At 34.5% G+C, this 18,015-nt stretch overlaps 4 protein-coding genes across 11 annotated transcripts; 1 reads left to right on the plus strand and 3 right to left on the minus strand.

The window, feature by feature from the left end:
- The first annotated feature begins 1,601 nt into the window (after positions 1–1,601).
- LOC17895194 (p21-activated protein kinase-interacting protein 1-like) lies at positions 1,602–3,540 on the plus strand. Its single transcript, XM_006302437.2, has 3 exons — positions 1,602–2,319; positions 2,886–3,183; positions 3,289–3,540. The coding sequence occupies exons 1-3, from the start codon at positions 1,651–1,653 to the stop codon at positions 3,351–3,353; spliced, it is 1,032 nt and encodes a 343-aa protein (XP_006302499.1). The 5' UTR covers positions 1,602–1,650; the 3' UTR covers positions 3,354–3,540.
- A 128-nt stretch (positions 3,541–3,668) lies between these two features.
- LOC17895864 lies at positions 3,669–4,564 on the minus strand. Its single transcript, XM_006301717.2, has 2 exons — positions 4,488–4,564; positions 3,669–4,214 (listed from the first exon to the last, which is right to left on the minus strand). The coding sequence occupies exon 2, from the start codon at positions 4,179–4,181 to the stop codon at positions 3,906–3,908; it is 276 nt and encodes a 91-aa protein (XP_006301779.1). The 5' UTR covers positions 4,182–4,214; positions 4,488–4,564; the 3' UTR covers positions 3,669–3,905.
- Positions 4,565–6,849: 2,285 nt separating this feature from the next.
- On the minus strand, positions 6,850–12,916 carry LOC17894733 (transcription factor IIIB 60 kDa subunit). Of its 7 annotated transcripts, none has more exons than XM_023787231.1 (21): positions 12,729–12,916; positions 11,585–11,666; positions 11,401–11,445; positions 11,220–11,313; positions 11,004–11,085; positions 10,733–10,808; positions 10,363–10,451; positions 10,191–10,267; positions 10,055–10,111; positions 9,835–9,947; positions 9,613–9,704; positions 9,419–9,505; positions 9,258–9,338; positions 8,588–8,755; positions 8,393–8,507; positions 8,195–8,277; positions 7,993–8,073; positions 7,786–7,905; positions 7,563–7,652; positions 7,407–7,460; positions 6,850–7,319 (listed from the first exon to the last, which is right to left on the minus strand). In XM_023787231.1, exons 4-21 carry the CDS (start codon positions 11,279–11,281, stop codon positions 7,119–7,121), a joined length of 1,728 nt encoding a protein of 575 aa, XP_023642999.1. In that variant the 5' UTR covers positions 11,282–11,313; positions 11,401–11,445; positions 11,585–11,666; positions 12,729–12,916; the 3' UTR covers positions 6,850–7,118. The 7 variants fall into 7 exon arrangements, with proteins under 7 accessions (XP_023642999.1, XP_023642998.1, XP_023643002.1 ...); XM_023787230.1 differs by having other exon boundaries at positions 11,433–11,445; positions 11,585–11,671; XM_023787234.1 differs by having other exon boundaries at positions 11,216–11,313; positions 11,433–11,445; positions 11,585–11,671.
- An 846-nt stretch (positions 12,917–13,762) lies between these two features.
- LOC17896083 (ERAD-associated E3 ubiquitin-protein ligase HRD1B) lies at positions 13,763–17,542 on the minus strand. Of its 2 annotated transcripts, none has more exons than XM_006302176.2 (8): positions 17,423–17,542; positions 16,694–17,236; positions 15,832–16,008; positions 15,168–15,317; positions 14,827–15,035; positions 14,482–14,641; positions 14,169–14,232; positions 13,763–14,101 (listed from the first exon to the last, which is right to left on the minus strand). In XM_006302176.2, exons 2-8 carry the CDS (start codon positions 17,224–17,226, stop codon positions 14,009–14,011), a joined length of 1,386 nt encoding a protein of 461 aa, XP_006302238.1. In that variant the 5' UTR covers positions 17,227–17,236; positions 17,423–17,542; the 3' UTR covers positions 13,763–14,008. The 2 variants fall into 2 exon arrangements, with proteins under 2 accessions (XP_006302238.1, XP_023643003.1); XM_023787235.1 differs by having other exon boundaries at positions 16,694–17,239.
- Positions 17,543–18,015: the final 473 nt, after the last annotated feature.

Here is an 18,015-nt window from a genome sequence, read left to right on the forward strand (position 1 = left end):
GACTCGCCGACGCCGTGATATGGGCGGGTTAATGATTTCTAGCTGTATCTCTTCGGATTCTTCTTCTTCTTCGTCATCGTCTTCCTCTGTGCCAAAGACGAAACTCTTTGTTAGTGGTAAGTAAGTTTTATGTTTCCAGTTTCTTCATCTGCTCATCACCCCAATTCGTGAAAGATGCTTCTGTTATGGAATTTTCTTGTTATATACTCTGTGATTCTTTTAGTGTTTCGTTAAGTAGTATTCAATTAAATTCTGCGGCTGTTCACTGAGGATACAGACATTGAGAGCAACCCTATCATTTTCTTTGATCTTAGAAGTTAGGATATCTCCAAAACCTTAAGAGCGATGACATTTGTGGCGCTTGCTTGTCACCAATGACATAGTTAACAATGTTACATGTTAAAATCCTTTGTTGGGTGTTTAAAAATGTAGAGTGAAAGGTATGACAAACTTTTCCAGGGTGTAGAACCTTTCAGTTTGTTGTGGTATAGCCTGACTCCTTGAGGAAATGTATCTGTTTGGTTTCTTTCAGGAATAGGTCTGAAATCGGAGACTATTAGAGTTACTTTTTATATGTTTACATTTTAGCAGATGTAAACATAGAATAGTTAGGTCTGAAATCGGCTAGTTAGGTTTGTTAGGTTAGAAGAAAAATATAGAATATCTTACATTTAAAATCCATCATCCTTGTCCAAGGAAATATTTCCTCTTTTTTTTTTTGTTTGTGTTATACATTTAAAAGAGTCGATTAAAAAGGAAAGTATGTGCTAGCCGAGATATTTTAGCCTTTTTTGGGTGATTTTGCATTGATTTTACTGTGCGAAATTGATCTTACCATAATAGATATTTCAAAATAAGAATCTATGCTAAAGAAAATCGAGTAGGATAATTATTTTTAATAAATAATCCTTCAAATTTTTAATATATTATAATGAAATGGCAAAAGTTTATTTATACAATTCTTACGTATAAAAAGTTATAACAAAAAATGTATTTATAAAATGTTAGATTGATTAGGTAGGTCAAGATAAATATAAAATAGTTTAAAAAGTTAACTATATTAAATGGAAATTCCAAAAAATTTGGTAGTTTCTATTAAAACAAATAATCTAATTCCATGTAACTATTAAAAAAATATTAAAATATTCTATGTTTCAAATTTCGATCAAGGTCCTAAAAAAAGATTTGAAATTAATAAAATCTTGCCAATCAAGCTAAATTTTAGGTATTGTATAGTACAAATAAAGTTAAATATCAAACATAATAATTATTTTTTTAAAAAAAATTTGAAAACCAAATTTAATTTTAACTTTTTATCAACAGAAAAAATGAACAATGGAGATTAAATCTCTAAATCCGATTACAATATCGATTGAATAATTAGATCCGCATGTAAATCTAATGAACATTGTATTTTATTTCATTTGAAAACGTTAGTGTAATTTTTTTTTGGGTACTTGAGCTTAATAGTATAGATGCATCAATTGGTTTAATCGTGCCATCAAGTTTAAACCAAAAACCACAAAATTACCCGGTTTACTATCCGGTTCAATTTACAAAACATTGTCTTCCTCTTCCATAAAAACCTAAAACCCTAAAAACAGTTTCAATCAAACTTTTTGACATTCGAAACCTCTCATCGAAGCAACAATGAGTATCATCGCAGGCTCCTACGAGAGATTCATTTGGGGTTTCAAGCTTAAACCCACAAAGCACGACCCCGATAACCAAACCCTAACTCTCTCCACTATCTTCTCCTACCCATCTCACATCTCCCCAATCACCACCGTCGCTTGTTCCGGTCCCGCCGCTGCTTCCGGCGGCTCCGACGATACAATCCATCTCTACGATCTTCCTTCCGCTTCTTCCCTGGGCTCTCTCCTAGACCACAACCACACAGCCTCAATCACTGCTCTCGCCTTCTACACACCTTCTTCACTCTCTTTCCCTCGTAATCTCATCTCCGCCGCCGCAGATGGCTCCGTCGCCATATTTGATACTGATCCTTTTGTTTTGCTTAAATCCTTTCGTCCTCATAAGAAGGCGGTAAACGATTTGGCGATTCATCCTTCTGGGAAGCTTGCTTTAGCTGTTTATCGTGATGAGTTCTTTACGATGTTGAATTTGGTTAGAGGGAAGAGGAGTTTTTGTTGTAGGTTAGGTCATGAGGCGAGTCTTGTGAAGTTTGATCCAAGTGGTGATAGTTTTTTCATGGTTGTGAATAATAAAGTTGGAGTTCATCAGTCTGAAGATGCTAAGCTTCTTCTTGAGCTTGAGAATCCGAGCCGCAAGCGTATACTCTGCGCTACTCCAGGAGAGGTGGTTTTTCTTACCCTTTGGAAGCTTTAATTTCTCTTATAGTTTCCACAATTGCATCTTTAGTCTCTTAATTGGATTCTGTGTTAGCAACTTTGAGATTCTGAGCTTGTTGTTTATTGGTTTACTATGAATGCTGTCTAATTTGAACTAGAGCTGCGTGATTCCGACTCGGTTGTTGTTTCTTTCAATGCTTAGTCCTATGTTACTTAAGTGTGTACATTGCAGAAGAGTCGACCTTCTTGAAACCATGAAAGGAGATTTAATTTGAGGCTATCATAGTATTTTAGACTATGATAACACTTTTGGGAAAATATGTCCTTTTATGTGCAGATAGATAACTTCTTTCAGTAAAAGCTTTCTTCTTTTGCTCAATGGTGTGTTCAGTTTAAGCTTATGTTGTTGTAGTTTTAATTTCAGAAGTTCCTACCATCTTTAAAGCCTTCGAAACGACCTCTTTGGCTAAATACAGTTCTCGGTTGCTCGTTGATGTCGTGGTTACGTTTTTTTTTATTGGAAATGGTGATACTTTGTTTATTGGCTAATATGTTTGGTTAATTTTGCAACAGAGTGGAACTCTTTTCACAGGTGGTGAAGATAGGGCTATAACAGCTTGGGATACAAATAGTGGGAAGCTTGCTTATTCAATAGAAGATGCTCACCCAGCTCGGATCAAAGGTATTGTTGTGCTTACCAGGAATGATAGTGACGGCTCCTTGGAAGATCCATACTTGATTGGTTCTGCTTCGTCTGATGGGATCATACGTGTTTGGGATGTGCGAATGGCGGCTAAAGAGAACACAAAACCATTAGCCGAGACAAATACTAAATCAAGGCTTACATGTCTTGCCGGGTCAGCTCTTAAATGTGAGTATTTTTCAGTGTGTACAGTTATATAAAACATACAAAGAAAATGATGAAACTCCTACAAGTTGTGACATTGTGGTTCTTCATCTTTCTCTGTTTATCCAGCTATGAGACGGCCACGGATTGGAGAACAAAAAGCTGAGAAGATAGACGAAGGACAAGAGAACTAAGGATGAGAGCATTTTTAGTGTTTTATTGACTAATGATTTTGAGTTTTGTGATGCTAAGTTTTGGTAGAATCTTTAAAATACGAGCCAGTAGAGTTTGTTGTCAAATTACAAATTATAAACATTGTGTTAAGCCGTGGATTTGTGAAAGTAAACAATTCTACTATTATCAATTTACATGAGTTCACTATATTATTCTTTTACTCCTAACTGGATTGTTTGGTAATCTAAATTGTGCAAACTTTTCCATTGGGATACCTTAGTTTTGAGCAATGTGTCGAAACAATCTCAAAGTTGCCAATAAATGAAATACATCAAGATTGGAGAGTACCAAACATGTCTATAAATGTACAGTCGCGACTCGCGAGCAAAATGCAAACATACACGATATGTTTTCTAAGCACCACATTCTTGTTAATACTAGGAAACATGCCTTGTGAGTTACATAGTAAAGCTGATCTCAATATATAAGGTTTCCAAATAAATGGAAAGACTGATAATGATATGAGCATGAAGCCACATATATCTATGAATGTGTAACAATGGTAAGATGACTCAGTACTGAGTGGTGTTGTTGGGGATTTTGCCTTGTTTTAACTGGGAAAGAGCATATTCAGCAGTACGGATAAGATCGGTAACATTGTGTTTTGAAATCTCCTCGGAACCAAACAAGAAGATGGTCCTAACTTCAGCTTTCTTCGCAAGTCTTGACGCGTAACTAAGCTGCAATCTCGGCGAGTTGATGCTCCTAAGTAGTTGTCGGTACAAAGAAAGAACTTTCCCTCTGTTCTTTGCAGCTTCTTCTGCCGTTAACCATATCAAACTCTTCATAGCTTCGTCTTAAACCAAACTGGAACAAATGACCTGTGAACAAAAGAGAAAATGTTCATTGAGTAATTTCATCAAACACTTGGTGCGCAAGAACCAAAACACCAATAAAAAAATCAAATCTTTAACCATACAGTACCTAAGAAATTCGATAGCTACAAGAATCAGAATCAACGAAAAGTATAAATGATAATCTCATATCACAAATGGCGAACCAAACAAAAGCATTTACAAATCAGCATTTTCACTACGAGTAAAAGTCACATTGGATCTTAACATAAATAAGAAAAAAAAGAGTCGATGACTTGCCTTCGACTGTGAGAGATGGATCACCGGACGACGACGATCAAGCGAGCCACAGTGGCGGAAGCGGAGGTTTGAGAAAGAAAATTAGTTCTTGATTAGAAAAGGAACAAATTTGTAACTTTTTTAACCCCAAATAGCACAAAACTTCAATTTTGACCCCAAACAAAAAAACAAAATTCCATTTGATTTTCATACTATGGGAGTAGGTTTTAACCCGCGATACACCGCGTAACGACATTTTAAAATGTATTTTTTTATTATTTTTGTTTGGTATATAAGAGTGTATTACTATATTTTGATTGTTAAGTTTATGATTTAACCCGTAGAATATTATATGATAATTTATTTTTTATATAATCGTAATTTGATTAAATTAATTAAATAGTATAATATTTAAAATAATGAAATGATACTGACATAATATTCGTTTACATAATATAATTTCATATTAAAATATTTTTGTGAGTTATACTATAGTAGACAACCCGTAAAAATATCTATAATCATAATTATGTAAATTATAACCCGTTCCATCACATGACCCGTGCTACACAATTATCAATAATACTTTAGTACATACATTTTTGTATCGTTTGAGTAATATACATCTGTTTCTAAAAATTCAAATTGCAACATATGCGAAAAAAAATATATTTTTATTATACATATGTTTATGTAATAATATAAATTTAAAAACAAATAAGATCATATAAAGATGTTGGAGAAATCTTTGATTTATTAGGGAGAGATTTTAGGAAATTTTGTTAAATTTAATCAATATTGATTTCTAATTTTGCAAATTTATTATGATTTAATTACAAAATTTATCTTAAACTTTTTCTATTAATCAAATGGTAAGGATTTAATTATGCAAATATTACAAAATAAAAGGCTAGAACACAAAAGGTACTTCAAAAATGTTAATCTATCTTATTATAACACTATAACATTTATATTAATTACTTTATAAACTCAATCATTTTATTAGGGAGAATTTAAAAAATACCTCTTTTCTAATATTTTTTAAAAATAACGCTCTTTCTAATTTTATCAAAAACACTAATTTGAAATTTATCAAAAAAATATGTGTAAGCTTATATTTATATTTATAGACACAAATTATCTTTATATGTGTATAAATTTATATATGTATTTCATAAATACCGTATAAATACATTTTAAAAACCTTTTAAAAATCTTATAAAACTTTGTAAACCTTTTAAAAACCTTATAAATGCTGTTTATAACTTTTTGAACTTTATAAATATTTGGATTTAGTCTCCCAGTAGTAATGATGATCTTAATGTAGCTTATCAACCATATAAAAGTTTATATTTTTTCATATATAAAAAGGGATATTTTTGAAAATTGATAGAAGAAAGGGGTATTTTTGAAAACGGAAACACCAAATGGGGTTTTCTCGAAAATTCTCATTTTATTACTCAAAATCACGAATATTACATATAAATTTTGAAAGAAAATGGACCAGTGGTGTACCACGGGGTAAAAGTATGTTTTCGTTTAACAAAAAGGAAAAAAAAAATTTCTCTCCTCCTCTAGCACAAGTACGCATCTAGCATATTTTTCAATATATAAACCACATAGGTTACATTGTTCATGTTGGCAATCAAAAGTTATGTAAAGAAACTTTGTATATAACGGTTAAACTTTTCATAAGAGATACATATAAAATACTAGGCCCGTGGTGTACCACGGGGTAAAATCTAGTATAGATTATTACAGAAACCAAAAATACCAAAGCGAACCGAGATTTTGGTTTTCGGTATGGTTACGGTTAAGAGAAAAAACCGATCGAAGGAAATTATATTATGCAGTTGGGTTACTGGTTTGGTTTGGTTTGATTTGATTCACCTTAACTGACGGTTATCCAAAGTTAACCAAATTACCTGCAATTAGACGAACTGACCGAACTGATATAACCAAATTATCTGTATTACCCAAAATTAACCATTCTAAGCGAACTAATTAAACCGAATTAACTGAATGTACCTTAATTAACCAAAATTAATTGAGATAATCGACACGATTTTACTAATTAACCAAATTAACCAAAAATCTAAACTATTCGGTTAATTTAGCTAACAAGGAAAAATAACCGAAAAAGCATGATACGCAAAGAACCGATCCGTTGTTTAATTTGGTTATTTTCGGTAACATTTTCTCGAATTCCAAACTACCCGAATAACCGAATTATTCGACCCGACTCGGTGGCAAGCATCCTTAAAACTACGTTCTACAAATTGTTGTTTTCTTTTTCAAACCTTTTGGATGTGAATTATATTTTTGCTTATATGTTTATTCAGCTGTGTAGTTGATCAGAGAAGGGAAGACCAGTTTCTTAATATGAGATTGGAAAACTCATATAGAGAGATACTTATTGGTAGAGCAGAACAAAAGACCAGTTTCCAACTTTTGTTTCCAAGCTTCTATGATGAGACACCCAACATTTACATTCTTATATCCTCTCTATAGCAAAAACAATTCACACATTCTGAGAATTCGTTTGTCTTCTCTCTTCACTCCAAAATCCCAAAACTTCTGTTTCACTTGTCTTTATGAGAGTTCCTTTAATGGTTCATTTCTGTTTTTTACGCGACAGACATGAAGTTAGCATTAGTACAATCCAAAATCATAACCATCCTCTTCCTCTTCCACTTCGTCTTCATAGAATTTCTCATCTGCGTTCATCTCATATGGTGCTGCGTAGTCTTCTTCATCTTCTTCATCTTCAACAATCTCATGGTCTTCCTTCTCTTCCCTCTTCTTCTCTGTAACTGTCTCGGTTCTCGATTTCTTCGGTGACTTCTCAGATGGCTGAAAGAAGAAACAAGAACAAAATTGTATAGACCTGAAAGTGATGATGAGAACTAAGGAAACAAAAAGAGAGGGTAATAAACTTACAGAAGTACCAAAGAGTTCATCCAAAGCACCGTAGTTGATACACCTACTAAGTTTCTGTATAATTAAGTCTCAAAATCAGAAACACAAGAAAATTCCAGACGTTTTTCTTCAAAAGCTATATATTTTTTGACAAACGATAACAATATATTTTCTTACCTTCCTCTCAAGTGTTCTGCAAACTGCTTCCATGGCTGTAGCTGGTGGAGGCGCGTTCCTTGCTTCCTCAGCACGTTTTTGACGCTTTTCCTATATCAAGAGAGAAATGAGAGTTTGATTGAGAAACCATATAGGTCATCATTAATGGACTTCATATTATTTTAAGTCAGATACTTGACATAAACCATGAACATATAATTGCAAAGTTTCAAATCTGAGTCACCTTTCTAGATTGTATCACAGATGCTTTAGAAGTTTCAACAAGATTTCTTGCGTATTCTGGGCAATTAGCATTGAAAGCTTCACTAGCCTTCTTCAGAGCTGCTTCCTTAGCTGCTTGCTCCTACATAATAATATAATTTGGTAAGATTCTTATGTTGATAACAACTCAGAAGGAATACAAGAGAAGATAGATGATATTGCCTATCACCTCAAGATATGGTCTGTTTTCTAACTCCCATGAGATCTTCGTCATGATCATTTCGTCCTCGTTGAGAAAACAGCCATCCACCTGGGACACAGTGAAGTATTTTGACCAACCATCAAATAGTAAAGTGAAAATGTTGTAAGGAAAATAGGCCGAGATAGCAACATTCTATATACTACACAAGGAAGCAAAAATGATTTCCCACCTCAGCATCACCATCGAGGTCAGAAAGATTGCCTGATTCATCCGAAGCTTCAGCATCCCAATCTGTTTCTCCTTCACTTTTCTCTGAGACACACAACACATAAAAATATTCTTAAGAGCTCAAACCAATAGCAAAACAAAAAAAAAACTTTTAAATCTATTTTGATAGTTGTTCATCGTTTGTGGGTATGCTACGTACCAATTCCTCCTCCCTCGTTGTCTTCTTTAGCTGCTTTTTCCATTCTCTCTTTCTCTGCTCGCTGGAAAGCAGGAGGATCCGACCCACCAACAACTCCACCAGAAATTATAATGAACTGCCAAAAAAATTCTGGTTGTCAAACTCTCGGAGCCATTTGTCAAAAGTATGGAAAGAGAGACAAGTCCGGAGACTTACCTTATCGTGACAGCTCTTACATAATCCATAAGCAAAAGGTTCTAAATCTTTATGTTTACAGTTCACTACTCCTTTATCAGAGTTTGGTTTTGAGGTAATAGGGTTTTCACGCAATATCTTTTCCCTTTCATCAACCAATATCTTTTCGCTTTCTTCAAGCTTAAAAACCTAGACAAGCATATACAACATTTAAAAAAGAATCAACAGAAATCTCAACAAGTAATTGTTATGAGCAAAAGCCTTTGCTTTTGCTCTTGTTAAAGGACCCTCTACTTTCTCCGTAATGACTAGATTAGAAGTGTAGCCTAACTTAGAGAACAAGAAGATTGAAAGCAAGCTTCCCTTTAACCCAAGCCTCTCTTAGAGAATTAGGTTATTGTTGGAAGTTTATTCTTATTGATGATTTTGAGAGTCTTATATAGACTCTTACAAACCGATTTAAGCATTGTGAAATAAATAAAGTATCTAAATCTCTTAGTTTAGCATAAAAAGAAAATACTTAAAAGAATGATTAAGAAGCTTCTCAAGCATGATGCTTTCTAAACAATACTTGATGACATATCTTGTATCAGTAATATGAGGCAAAATTAAAATTGACAACATCTAATTAGTGTATAACTTTACAACTAGAAACAATTTGTAACATAATCCTGCAAAAGAAATTACTCACAGTTAAACTTGCAGCCTCGGTATTAGCAAATTCATTCAACCTTTTGGTTATTGTTGCTTCACACATATGCACCATTTTTGCCTGAAACATATAGAAAACACACATCAAATCGATATATCCATCTCCTTGCTCTTATCTGATAACATTAGTCACATTCTTACAATATCTGCTCTAGAGCACATGATACCATGAGAAAGTGCAGCTATGTAAATTGCTGCTCCACATATTCCACTTGGTTTCCGGCCGGTCTTCAAGCCAAATAGATCGCCAACATTAATTAACACAAGCCATAATAAATAATAAATAAGACAAAAAGAACATGTAGGAAACTATACTTTAAATAATAAAATCGCACCTGCATCCAATCTCTCTTCATACTAGATATAATGCTTCTAACCGTTTTCTCAAACTCTCCTTTCCTTTGTTTGTCTACACCCTTCAATAAACCTTCAAGTGTATAATGAATTATTGATATAATTGTTTGTATTTTTGACTGTTGTTTACACCAAGTAATAAAAAAATATGCATCATCAAGCTGATAAAGAAAAAGAATGTGAGCCAAAGACAACATACTTACTGTTTACGAATCGAAGAATAAAAATTGAAGGATCAACAAGCTCCTCATAGTTGTTGTTTTCCACAAGGTACAACAGTTCACAGAGTTGCAAGTACACAGAACCTAGCTCGTAACTAGACATGAAACCAATAAAAGCATTACTCTGACTCTGTAGTAGACTTAACAGGTAATTAGGCAATCAAATAAAAAGAACAAGTATGGGAATGAAAACAACTCTTACACGCTAACTCGAAGGTAGCTTGAAAAATCAATAAGAAGTAACGGAATTTTCTTTTCCCTACAAGTAAACAAAGTATTTGGTTAACAAACATACAAGGAAACATACTATAAGTAGGGTTACTATATAAGATTCTAACCTGCAAGTCAAGTAGAGACAGGAAGACAGTACAAGTTCAGTTCTGCGCCCTTTAGTGAAGTTTTGATCAATTGCCATCTTTGGAAGATAAATAAAGTTAGACGTACGGTGTAAAAGAATCCTGACAGATTGATTAATATTCATTCAGACAATATGTAAAAACCTAAACATACTTCAAAGATTTTGGCAGCCATTCTAACCACATCTTCTTTCTCATCACCAATTCCCAAGGCATCTTTCAAATTCCTTAACTCATATGTAGCTGCCAAAACAAAAACAAAAACAAAAGAGGTGCGTCTCTCTCTCTGTAAGAGCAGCAAACTAACATATCTAAAGAATTTAACAATGCAATAATGACTTTTCAGAACAGTCACATGGCCTCAATTGTTTGGCAGGATATCCAAGGATGTGAAATAGAGAATAATTAGGAGTTAGGCTAAAAAGATGAGCAAACTGGCAAGTGGTAAAGATTAAATCGAACATAGAGGAAAGCTGAAGATTAGAGATCATCATGTATCCAACCGTGAACAGAAATTCTTATACCTATTCCCAATCTTCTTTCGCGTGAGCTCGAACTCCCACTTTCAACACTCTTCACTATGTTACCTGACGCTTGGCTCTGCAGGCACACAGAAATAATTTCAAACCACTAGCTAGCTAGAGAACATCTTTTATCTTAGAAAAGATTTGACAATACTAATATATATATATATATATATATATATATAGTCTATTGATCACACACGTATGTACATGGAATCAATCAAGTCATTCTAGGTCTAAAGAATAAGAGGAGAGCTTTGAGTAATTAAACCTGTCCAGCAGCATTCTTAACGAATGTAACATCAGTCGAAAAATTGAAGTTTTCCAAAATCCTCCCACATAAATCACATGCCCTACAAAACAAAAGGCAACGACGCTCGATCCATCATAAAAACTCGGAACTAGAGCTCTTTAATCAAGAGCTTTCCAGACTCAGTCCTAGCTCTTATAGAAACCCTCAAATTTCAAACGTAAAAACATTACTTACAAACCACCGTCGAAGGGGCGAATTCCGGGAACATTCTTCGCACAATGGTTACACCACACCATGACCCCTTCTCAAGTTAGCTAATGATACGAATCTAAAACTCAAAAGACAGTTGTTCAGTTGATTTGAAACAAGAGATTTCATTGCTATGGAAATCTGATTTTTATGGAGACAAGCTTACGAGAAATTGTAAAGGGATTAATGAAATCTCACAGCTTTCTGTTCACTGTATTCAGAATTTCAGACAAATTCAATGGAGAAAGGAGCAAAACAAAAAGGGAAAATTTCAGAATTAGAATCAGGGAGAAGCGTGAGTCATGTGGGCTTGCAAGATGAGAAAAGGAATGAGACGATGAGAAACATACCGCTTTAGCTATGCTGATGCTGTGAAGAAAATTTTCCAACCTGAGAATTCGACAAAAGCATAGCTTTATAACAATCGCTGCGCTGTCCTGTTACAAACCAAAACATCAAAATCAAGAGTCTTTAACTGATATTAAACCCTAAACAAAACTAAAAAGACAAGAATGACTGAAGAAACTAATTAGAATCTGCAAAAAAAGCTGCAAGAACTCAATAAACAAACACCAATTGAGATCACATAACATGCTTAACAAATTAAAGCTGCAAAAAAAAGCTTAATCAACTAGAGTGACTTAAGAAACTGACAAGAAGAACCAGAAGTTAAAAGCGAAATGAGTTAGTGGACTAAGTACACAAACCAGACAACAACACCTTCAAAGAAGAACACATTCATGAGTTAGTGGACTAAGTAGGTACACAAATCAGTCAACACATAAAACACTAACTCATTGTCTTTGTGTTGTTATTGGCGATGATTGCCTAGGGTATCTGATGTCCAAAATTGGAAAAAATGTGTTTGGACATTTCGTTTTTCTTAGGCATAAATTGAAATCAGGATTTGTGACACTGTTAGCTTCATTTCACATAAGCTATGTGAAGAACTAGAGATTGCATTGTAATGGAGATATATAGAAAATCAAATCAAAGCAAAAACAGTCAGTGGAATTATAAATTCTGATTCCAAAGCTAGCATCTTTTGATCCCAACGAGTTTAGTAAATAGTTGCAGAGAGAAGTAGAGAGGAAGATTCATAAGTGAGTCATAAGAAAAATCAACAAAAGAAGAAGAATTTCATAAAGGAAGATTCAGTAGACACAAAGAAACATTAGTTAGTACACACAAAGGAAGATTCATACACCTAATGGACGCTCCTCTTTACAGGTCACTCTAAAACCTAGGCGCAGCAAACCTTCACCACCAACAAGAATTACGAATCTGTAGACTTGTCATATATATAAATAATCAAGACCAATCTTAAGATCATCTAACACACACAACGAATTGTTTATCCCAACCAAACACAAAGGGGCACTGCTCACTCAGTAGCTAAGATTCAAAAGCCATCAACGAAATGCAACAATGAAAGAGCTTCGATCCAAAATCGAATTCTCATAATCCAAAATCGAATTTTAGAACAAGACTCACCTAAATCCACTTCGAGATAGACAATATTAAGCTCAATCCGTGGCCAGCAATGGCGAAAACAATTGAAGACGAAGCAACAATGGCGGACGAAACAGCAAGGGGTTTCAATAAGCTTAGGTTTCAATGGCGGACGAAGAACTCAGTGGAATCGAGGGGAAGAAGAAAGAAAGAAAGAAAGAAAGAGTAGGTTTCGTTTTGTTCTTTGGCTTCAAGTTCAACGTGTCGTTTCAATTGATATGTGTTCATATTTATAGGGATGTTTTCAGGGGTTAAAAAACCCAGCCCGGCCCAAACCCGATAAATAAGTTATTGATTAGAAAAGGAATAATTTGCAAAATCAACTTTTCTTTTTAACCCCGAATAAATAAAAAAACTTCAATGACCATAAATATAAGAAAATTCTATTTGATTTTTATTTTTAAAGCACTTAAAATTAAAATTAGCCATGAGATTATTACCCGAACCAAAAATAGCAAACTGAACCAAGATTTTGGTTTTTGGTACGATTTCGGTTGAGAGTAAAAAATGATCGGACGAAATTATACTCGATTATCGGTTCCGTTTGGTTCGGTTTGCCCTTAATGACGGTTACCCAAATTTAACCGAATTACTTGAAATTAGACAAACTAACCGAACAAAAAAACCAAATCATCTGTTTTACCTAAAATTAACCGGTCTAACCAAACCAAATAAATCGAAGTAACTGAAATTACACAATTAATCGAGACAATCGACCCGATTTAACTAATTAACCAAAAATTTAAACTATTCAGTTAATTTCAATAACAAAGAAAAATAACCGAAAACCCCGATATCCAAACCGAACCGTTATTTAATTTGGTTATTATCGATAAAATTTCTCAAATTCCAAACTATCCGAATAACGGAAAATACCCAACCCAAATTATCCGACCCGACCCGTCGCGAGCCTTTGTTAAAACTACGTTCTTCCCATTGTTGTTTTCTTTTTCAAACCTTTAAATGTAAATTATCCTTTGCTTATCTTATTTTTTTCAGCTGTGTAGTTGATCAGAGAAGGGAAGAACAGTTCGTGATATATTAATATGAGAGTGTAAAACTAATATAGAGAAGATACTTGTGGTAAAGAGAGTTAACAAAAGACCAGTTTTGCTACTTGTGTTCCAAGCTTCTATGATGAGACACCCAACATTTACATTCTTATATCCTCTCTATAGCAAAAACAATTCACACATTCTGAGGTTTCTCTCTTTACTCCAAAATCCTAAAACTTCTGTTTCACTTGTCTTTATCAGAGTTCTTTAATGGTTCATTTCTGCAGTTTCCGCGACAGACTTTCCTTTCGTATCTACAGTTGTCGGTTTCTCCAGAAGATGAAGTTGGTTTTGCAAGACCTACGGAGAGAAAAACAAATCGCTAAAGACTCTGAGCTGCTAACAAGAACAAGTTATGTTAACGTACCTCGATCTGGGACTCGAAATAACTCCTCTGCGCTTCTAGCTCCGCCTGAGGATAACCTTGAGGCCTTCATATGTTCATTCTTAGTGTTAGTTCTTTCTCTAAAATAATATAGTGGATGAAATGACAGAAGTTACAGAGAAGATTCAATACAATAAGCTTAGCCCTGAGATGACATGACACATACAGGCATCACATGGAAATGTCCAAGTGGAATTAAGACATGAGATAGAAACTAGCATCATAACAGCTAAAACTAGATCATGTCACTATGTTTTTTGTTGTGGATGCTGTATGTTATCTCTTTCGCACATACCATACTAGTGTGTTTGCAGAAGATGGATACACAATGGATCTCCCATATATGGAGGCTGCTGAAGCAGCAGCCTGTAACCTAGCTTCGTGTCTGCTCATATTCTCATTGGCAGCAGCAGCTACTGAAGATCCCTGGCCATCTGAACTTGAAGTACCAATTCCTGTTTGAACGTAGAGCAACATTAGTCTCGATATTTCACAAAAACTAAAAAAGGATTCACCTTTTGGACATGCTGAGTACATAATGTCATTTTCAAACTCAAGAGACCAATAAAATTGGGAGCACGGAGTTCGAAATAGACCACAAATTCATTATGAAATAATGTATGAATAGAGAAATTGGTACCCTGCTGCAGGGATTCTTGGGGTGCTCCACGGTTTCCGGAAGCGGTTGATGTAGCATTGTCAGCTGGCACAACCAGTGCTCTGCAGGTGGGACATGTGTTTTGTCGTTCCAACCATGACCGAAGACAATGCACATGAAATAGATGGCCACATACTAATTTCTTTGCTGTGGTCATTTCTTCACGACATATGATACAAGTGGCATCATTTCTGCAACCCCAGAAAAAGAATTGTAACTGATCCATCTATATAAGCATAATGAAGTAAATAAAATTGCAAACGGCTCAAAAGATATTTAGAATATTTGGAAATATCAATCCTGAGGGAATATCTGGAACTTACGAACTCAGTTCTTCAGGAGTGGCATCAGGAAACCTATCATTCATATTAGAAGTGATTTTGCGATAACGCAGGTAATCGGTCACACGAATTTTGAAGTTTCTGAATGTTTCGTAGAGCTCCCGTATCAGATGCAATGGAAGGCCATGGTTCCTGTGCAATAAAAAGTGATACTCGAATTAGGATACAAATTACAATACTAAAATGCCGTCAATTGCATATATACAGATGCAGTAGATATATTGTTTTGGCTTTCTGACGGCTTATTGCTTCTCATTTACAATTTTCAACGTCTACACATAAAAATATATGAAATGTAACCAAGATAAGACTTATAGATGGACATAAGTGTGATGATAAATTTATGCAAGCAAGTCTTGAAATAAGTATCTAGCAACAAAAAATGTAAAAGATAAGGCGATAATGAGTTGCGACATACTAATATAACCAAGATAAGACTCATTAGATGGACATAACTGAAATGATAAATTTATGGAAGTAACTCTTGAAACAAGTACCTAGCAATAACAAAAATGTAAATGATAAGGCGATAATGACTTGCGACACACTAATGTCAACATGCAAATTAGTCAGGATTCATTTTTCTTTTAGTGGTATAACATCTAAGTTTGCAATAATGATAGAAGTGAATGAACTAAAAACTTACATGAATATCATAAGGAAGAAGCAAAGATACATGGACAAGTGAAGCAAGTCACGAACAAGCTCTAGATAGAAAGTGTATACTGGTTTTCCTTCCCATTGACCTTCCTTGAGTATATCAGTGACATAGAAGGCATACTTTACAATAATCGAAACAGTTGTTGTTGCCAGAATCATATACCTGCAACATAAAATTCATAACTTAGTCTAAAGCTAGGCTGTATGATGCAAAATTCAATATGACTTACTTGTAAGAACCAACAGCTAAACTGATGGAAAATACAAAAACGAATACATAACTAAACAATATGAAATATCAACAAAGCTAATATCACAAATAAAAATCCCTGAACCTTTCCCCCATATATTCAGCAATTTTCAACAGATGTTTCATTTGTGTTTAATAGCTAGCATAAGTTTTTAACTACAGCGTTGATGAAACCAGGATCCTAGTAACAAAAACAGTATCTAAGAGGCCTGCAAGTAAGGTTCACAAGACAACATATTCACAATAGTAATAGTTTCCCATATAGTTCTTCTCTGACACCTAAAGAGCTCAAACAAAGATCAGAGTTATTCTTCAGTCTGTATTACCCCCTACATCTTTCACTTGTATAAAGCATATTTCAAACATACTAGCTATCCAAATAGGGTAGACCATACAAAATCTTGGCAGATGATTTATTAGAGATCCTTCTCATATGTATGTAACTAGGCTATATTTCACAGATTCAAACATTTTCAAAATTCTTTACAGAACCTAAAGCTCCTAGAAACATGTATTTGTCTGTATAACTTGCATAACTCTTAAGCAAATCTTCCTCAACAAACCTCAAAATCATAAGTAAGAAGCAAAGGACACTTACTCAAACGTGAAGAAAACAGACATAGAAGCTTTTGGAGACTGAATCAATTGCCGTATAGAACTATACGTAAGGAGACAATCTAAGACAAGAAGGAAAACCAAAAAAGAAACAATACGAACATGAGAGAGCAAAGTAACAGAAGGAGTAGTCTCAATATACTCCACTCTCTTCTGAGCCATCCAATGCAAACTCTTGATCAACAAAAGAGTCACAACCAAAGAAATAAACCCAACAGAGAAGTCCTGTCTAAAAATAGTGACTGCAAATAGAATCTCCATGAGTTCTCTCCACGCTTGCTCATTCAAACGCTCAACTTCAGCTTCTCTAAGAGAACCCAGAAACACAATTTTGACTAGATTCCATAAACTCAACATTAGAACCAAACCCATGTTGAGAAGAACCACCAAATTGATCTTGGACGTTGATAGATACATAGTCGCTGGGTAAAATTGACCTCTGCTACTAAAAGCATGGTAAATCACAGCTAATGCTGCCAAGGTACTAAGTCCTGCGTAAACCTTTAGCTGAATCATTGTCTTCAAGCTGCTTCAACATATAAATCACAAAAAGTTTCAATTTTTTTAACAAAAATCTCATTGTTTTCATTGTAAACCGCAAATATCAAAACCCAGAAAAGGAGAGACTTTTTTTTTTCTTAATAATCTCATTACTCTAAAAATTGAGGCTTTGATCAAACAAGACATATCAGGGGAACAAAGAGAAACGTACATGTAAGAAGGAATCACGAGCGAGCTAGAGAAGGTAACAATCAGAGAGAGAGAGAATCAAAAGGCTTAAGCTTCCATTAAGAAAGGAGAAGTCGCGAGCCAAAGGAAGATGAAGAATAAGAAGAGGAAGAACAACTCTTGTCGTCTGCGTAAGCGGAACCAATTGTTTTATGACACATGTACAGTCACGTTGATATATCGATCGGGTTAGTCCAGTCCAGTCCAGTCAAGCCCAGCCCAGCCCAATTCGCTTGTTGCATGGACATTTTGGTCCAAAAAAGCTTTGTTTAAGCGAAAACTCAATTTAACTCTGTTGGTTAAAAAAACACAAGTTGAGTTTAAAAACCGGAAAAATATCTGGTTAATTTTTTGGGAGAATTTTAAAAATGCCCCTTTTGGGGAATACATTTTTAAAAATGCCCTAGTGAGGAGAGCATTTTTAAGTATACCCTTCTTTTTGTACATAAAGACAGTTATATCCTTAATGATTTAACCTAATTGCAAAAACATTTTTCTCCTTCTCCATCATCTCTTCTTCTATATCGTTTCTCTCTCTCTCTCTCTCTCTCTCTCTCTCTCTCTCTCTCTCACACG

The sequence above is a fragment of the Capsella rubella genome, unplaced genomic scaffold (assembly GCF_000375325.1).
Source record: "Capsella rubella cultivar Monte Gargano unplaced genomic scaffold, Caprub1_0 scaffold_2, whole genome shotgun sequence".
Lineage (NCBI taxonomy): Eukaryota > Viridiplantae > Streptophyta > Magnoliopsida > Brassicales > Brassicaceae > Capsella > Capsella rubella.